This window comes from Limulus polyphemus, unplaced genomic scaffold, assembly GCF_000517525.1.
Source record: "Limulus polyphemus unplaced genomic scaffold, Limulus_polyphemus-2.1.2 Scaffold364, whole genome shotgun sequence".
In the NCBI taxonomy this organism is placed as follows: Eukaryota; Metazoa; Arthropoda; class Merostomata; order Xiphosura; family Limulidae; genus Limulus; species Limulus polyphemus.
In genome coordinates, this window is record NW_013665974.1 from 169,276 (window position 1) to 175,635 (window position 6,360).

Below are 6,360 nucleotides of genomic sequence, written 5' to 3' on the forward strand. Positions count from 1 at the left end.
AAATTTGCTATAACAATAGACACTCAACACTTGCTCCAACCAGATGTATATTATATGTTTTTTTTATAAACCTAGTTGAACAAAAAACTTTCCATTTACCGTGTATGATGAAATAGTCTTCAGCCAATCATCATACAAGTTGAACAAAACCATCTGGGGCTCTGTGGCTTTAAGAATCAAATCACCAAATTTTTCAACCTTTAGACACGCTTGGAATGGGAGCTGCAATTCACTTCCCTTGATTACAATGTTTGGAAAGTCCAACAGATGTACCTGCAAAGTTTAAACAGAAGATGCATCTATTAACAGAGTGATAAATAATGTTTAGAAAACTCAGCAAATGCACCTATGAATAAAGTCCTATTAGAAAAGTTAAATCAACATAAAGTCTGGAAAATACGTTAAATGTACAAGTGTAAGCAAACAAAAAAAAGACAAAATGTATGGTAATTTCAATAGATGTACCTATCTATATGAAACTAGAAAAGTGATACATCAGATTAAAAACCTATGGGAAAAGCTGGAACACTTAAATAAGTCACTAGATAAAAGTACATATCAGATTATAAACACACTTACTTCCAAAGGATCTAACATTCCTTTTCTGGTTACAATAATCTGTTTGGGCTGTTCTTCTACTGGTAGGGATCTAATGAGAGCAGCCACTTCTTCTGCAGTCTTCCACTTAGCAAGCTAATATTGTGATACAAAATTATTTAAATTATCAATCAAGTAACAAATAACCACAATAATAAGAGTATACTTTTTATATAAATTAGAGCAAAATCTATTATTTATGGTTGCCAGAATCAGTGGTACAGAATTTTGTATACAACTTATACAAAAGTAAAGGCAGTTAAAAAAAATTACAAAAACATCCACTTTGTACAGTTCAGATATAAAGTATACAAATAGAAAAAAAAAGTCATAACATAAATATTACTTGTTCATTATTAATAATTGCAAACTCAGTCATAAATGTTTTCTTTATACAAAGTTGTTTATTCTATATTTTTTTACATATCTTGCACACCTAAAAAAGCCAAAATCAAGTATTTTTAGCTTGGATCTTTATTATTATTATAAGTATGCCAACACTCTACATATTAGTGTTCTTACTACTGGGTAAACATCAGAAGTTCAAATATTGTTTTAGTTTTCAATCAGGAGTACGTAAGCGTAAGTTAGAATTTATCATTAAGTTTATTGTCAAACACTGTTGTACTAACAAAAACACAAATAAATTCAACATATCCTCCATGATGAAAATAAAAAGTAACCTCATACAATCACTTTTTAATGCAGAAGAAAAAACATACCTGACCCAGACGTTTTTGTCCAGCCCAAACCGATGTGTGAATGATCTTCAAGAATAACTGTCCAGTTCTGGGGTTGAAGATGAAGATGGCTCCATTGATGGGCTTAGTGGTCAAGTTACCTTCGAAAGTCTGAAAGAAAGGAAAAAACACAGATTTTTAAACATCTAATTCAACACAAATGCTTCAAACAAGTTTTAAAATGAATACTGTAGATAGATTTATATACCTACCTAATTAAGTAGAAGAGATGAAAAAGAATTTAAAATGTACTCCCAATTTCATTTCAGTACAAGCTCTTAATACTTACTCTTTTAATGTAACTTTGGTTTATAATAAAATAAGCCTATCACACAATTCTGAACAAGACTGAGAAAACTAAACAAAAACAAGCATTTATATTAAGTTCTTGAATAACTTGGAAAGCAAATAAAAAAATCACCTACATTCATAATAGTGAACGAAAATATTTATGAACTTTAACCCATTAAATGCTGCAGGAGCAGCTCAGTTGCCGTTTTCTGACTCGCAGATAAAATTGAGCTGCCATCAATCACAATAAAACAGTAATTATCGTCATTCGCATAGAGTTATAGTTATATATGTGTGCGATTGACAGATATTTCCATCATTCACAGCTGAGCTATAGAACTTCAATGACGGAAATATCAGTCATCCGCAGTTAATGGGTTAATAAACTCAAGATTCAAAAATGTGTTGATAAAGTACTAAGTACTTGTCTTTCACTGATAGCCCTGATTCTGAATCTATTGTCAGAGCAGGGTGCATGAGAAAATTTTCATATAGCACTCTTACCAAGCCATGTGACATTGAGCATCACACAGGATATAAATGGTCAAGTGCATGCAACTGTCCTAAACATGTAGTAGTAGTCATCAACAAACTGTACTACTGTGACATGTCATAAACTGACCTCAATTTATAGCCTAAACAAGAATACTTACAAATGTGTATGGGTATTTGTTCTTAAAGTTAGTTAATATGGCATTAGTAACCATTTTAATAAAACAAGTCAAATCTTTCCCAGACTTATCTTTTTTAGGGTTCTTATGCCTTTTTTTTTTATTGAAGAAGATTCTACAACTCCCTTGAAATAAAAAACTTCAAACAAACTAAAACATTTGTGACACATTTCATTAACATTACCAAAGCTTGAAGTGATAAAAGTCAAAAAGTTAAAACAATTAAGATACTTAAAATGAGGAATCCATATTTGGTATTAATAAATGTATTAGAAACGTTTGAAATGTTACATCCTCAAAATGAAAAACATGTCATTACATTAACTTCATTGTAGCAGTTTCAATAAACACATTCCTACCTTATGAATGGTTACACGATATACGTTAGTGTCATCCACAAACCAAATGATCTGATTAGAAAACAGTTCTCCATAATTCTGAGAAGACAGATATGGTTCAGTTGGCTCAGAGGAGTACAGCTGCAACCCCTTTCGAATTCTTTCTCGTAGCACATAGAGAGCAGGATTAGCTTTCATGATTTTAGCCATGGCTTGTTGAATGAGAGGTTTGCATCCAGGGTACCAGTTGCCATATGCACTACAAAATAAAAATCAAAAATTCTTACAAAAATCAATGTTTCAATCAAAAAACTGTATGAGCAAAGAAATTAATTTGAGATTTTTACTAACAGGTCAAACTGAACAATGATTATATTTTTCTTTTCTGTTCTAAATACATCACTAAACCTTTAGTAACGTGCTCACTATCACATTTTTTCACTGAAAAATCTTGCAGAAAAACAACCATTCAAAAACAAAATCTTACAACAGAAGTTGAATGTTAGAAACAAATAAAACCAATATTTATAATACCTTGTATGTTATTTGGTTTGGTTAAGCTATTACTAGAAACATTCATATTTTACATCAACCAGTAGTAAAATTACAAAAAACTATTATCTAGACATTTTGGTGAACACTTTGTTATCAACATCCTTTTTCCTAAATGATTTGTGTCAGCATAATTATTCCTAATCAACGTAAGATGTATAGTCAAAGAAGTGTCAAGAACTGTTCATTTTGTAAGACTTCCTTGGAAGAATGGTTTCTTTTTGAACAGTTTCTACTCCTAGTGCATCCAATACTTGATTAAACACCTCATGGTAAAAAAATGTCTTCTATGTCTTTTATTAGTTGTCATTTACTAAGCTCTGGCATCAGTTATTGGAATAAAGGTTTTGTTTTTTCTTACTATTGGGTGGTAGGAAGTGTAATTTTCCTCATGAATGCAAGCTGTATGGTCACCAAAAGATTGGAATCAGTTTTTTCTTGTCTTTTATAGCTAGATGGTCAGATATGAACACTTCTAATAAACAATGTTTAAAGTTGAATCTCTTCAATTTACCTGTGGAGATTGTAAGCCAAGTCAATAGCAATTAATAAGCCAGTTGGTGATGGATAGATACTCATGTTGTCAGTTGTGTAATCCAAAAACTTGGCTCTGGCATAACGTTCTATGTCATGAGAGTCATAGTCACCCCATCGAAGCTGCACATCTATCCAATACTTCTGTGTTGTGGTACCATCCATGGTGTCTCTGGAAAATCCATGACAATAAACATACTTCATATAATTTTAAAAACTGATGTTCAAATAAAGTTTGACTTAATTTTACATTCATGGAATACTTTAATCACACAAAAACATTACAATTAGTAATAAACTAATGGAAAAGAATTAGTCAGGGATAAAGAGAAATTTGAAGGAAGTAGTTCCATTCTTACAGATGGGTATATGACACTGCAACCTGAAAAACAATCTAATTCCAAATATGTAATAATCACCATGATTTATTGTTTTTACTGTGATGTTCTGATCAGTCTTGAAGATAAGAACCAGATGAATTACGTTCTTAGATATACTGACGTACGATTTCTTTTCTTTTTATTCAAAACGTTATAATGAAATACTTACTTAGAGTCAGCCAAAAGGGATGGCCTTGACACATTCCATTTGTAAGCAGCAAACAACAAAATGTCGGCACAAGAACTGTTCATTTTGTAAGACTTCCTTGGATGAATGGTTTCTTTTTGAACAGTTTCTATTTCTAGTGCATCCAATTCTTGATCAAACACCTAATGGTAAAAAATATCTTCAATCAAAATTAACTTTTATTTTAGTACCCAGAGAAATAGTTATAATAATAAAAAAAATCCAATCCATAACTGGAGTGTAAAAAAAAGAAATCTATATTACCCAAAATAAAGAAAGTTTCATTTTTTAATCTAAAAAATAAAAATAATTTGTCAAAATTCATGAAAATATACAGAGATGTGGTATTTCACTCAATTTGCATTCTTACCTAAAACAAAAAAAATTGATTTTGTCCACTAAGATATCAGCTTTCTAAGTATTCTTTTAAAACTAAAATCCATCTATGACAATGCTGATATTGTAAGTACTCACCCCACCTTCAAAGCTTTCCATTAGTCATCCCTGATTATGCACTTGTTAACAACAGAATGACTTTTTAACAGCCCTCTTTGAAAAGTCTGAATCAGTAATCCATGCTTTTGCACTTGAATTCTCAGAACTCAACAAAACATGTCCAAACATGCATATTGCATGTGCATTTTTCTTTAAAATGTAACATTTTTTATCATCATAAATCAACTCAAACAATACTCTGAAAATTGGCTTTTAAAAATCATTTTGATGCTACAGCATAACAAAATAATTATGATATAAAATTTTGCAGTAGAAAAGTTTTTAATTTCAGCAACACATACACAGAAATTAACATGCACCCACAAAGGACACTTAGTTGGCCTTACACCTATACATACAGGGTGTCTGAAAAGTCTGGAACCATAAATTATTTGCAGCTTAATTTCAAGTACATGACTAATTATGGTGCTGTCAAAGCTGAGAAGGTCGAGTCAGTCCTGCTTTTAATCCAAACTTGTGTTCAATTACAGGGACAGCGCATGGAAAATATGTTGAAGTACTATGGTTCCAGATTTTTTTGAACCCCCTGTACAATTGTTTTTTGATATTTCTTTTTCTCCCTTCCTTCATATTCAAAAACAGTAAATGGACAGACATCTTTTTTCTAAATATTATATTATTCTGCAAAGATAGTGTGTCAAAATTCAACAAAGTATAAAGAGTTATGGTATTTAAAGCCACAGTCTCAAACAACAGACTATTCAATTCATATTTGCACCTTCAGGAACAAAAATTTCTAACTGAACAAATGACCATGTACTCTAGGTACAGCTATACAGAGCTGACCATGATAAAAAAACTGGCTCAGCCAGATGCAATCCTGATGGACAGGCATCCATTTTCCCAAATTATATTATTGTAACATTTTTACCCACACAACACACATTCTGATAACATAATTTATATATCTTAAATAGATAAAAGCTAATTACAGCTACCTCAGTTTTAAAAAATCTAGAGAGAAAAACGTGACCAGCTGTGAACTGCAGTTTTAAATAAAACAAGCTCAGAACATTACATGGGAAAGCTTGTCATACATACTGGTAAGAGTTTCATAGGCAATTGGGTCCCTCAAGTTTCTTCTGCAAAATTGAATTAACATTTACTTCAAATTTATAGGATTGAATAAAAAAAGAAATTTATTATCTGCACTTTCTTTAAGTTCACAGATACTTTAAAGCTACAACTACAATAATGTATTTTTATAATGGAATTTCCAAAAGTTTAAGTAAAGCTATATTTATGACTAACTCTTTAAGCACAAGCTCGATCCCTTTGGACCGACCTCGTAACCATTTTGTGCCTGTTATAGTTTTCATGCTATAACTTTCAAATTTGACAGATTATCAGTAAACAATACAATGCTTTCAAATGCAAAATAAACTTTTTTATTAAGTCTTAAGGTTATAAACGTTTTTCTCATATCTATTTTTTCTTTTCACATGTTGCCTATCTATCATGCAAAGCAATATTCATTTTAAGATTAAAAATACTTTTATGCATCAGAAAATTTTGAAATTTCACATGCAAAATATTTATAATGTTGAGATAATT

The 6,360-nt window shown here is 30.9% G+C and overlaps 1 protein-coding gene across 1 annotated transcript in view; it reads right to left on the minus strand.

Moving 5' to 3' along the window:
* LOC106457715 (pre-mRNA-processing-splicing factor 8) overlaps window positions 1–6,360 on the minus strand; it is a 76,119-nt gene that overhangs the window by 9,806 nt on the left and 59,953 nt on the right. Inside the window, exons 30-35 of the mRNA XM_013917162.2 lie at window positions 4,273–4,433; window positions 3,704–3,895; window positions 2,659–2,896; window positions 1,320–1,448; window positions 580–693; window positions 100–273 (exon numbers count right to left, since the gene is read on the minus strand). Coding sequence (XP_013772616.1) covers window positions 100–273; window positions 580–693; window positions 1,320–1,448; window positions 2,659–2,896; window positions 3,704–3,895; window positions 4,273–4,433 — 1,008 coding nt within the window. The remainder of the gene's footprint in view (window positions 1–99; window positions 274–579; window positions 694–1,319; window positions 1,449–2,658; window positions 2,897–3,703; window positions 3,896–4,272; window positions 4,434–6,360) is intronic.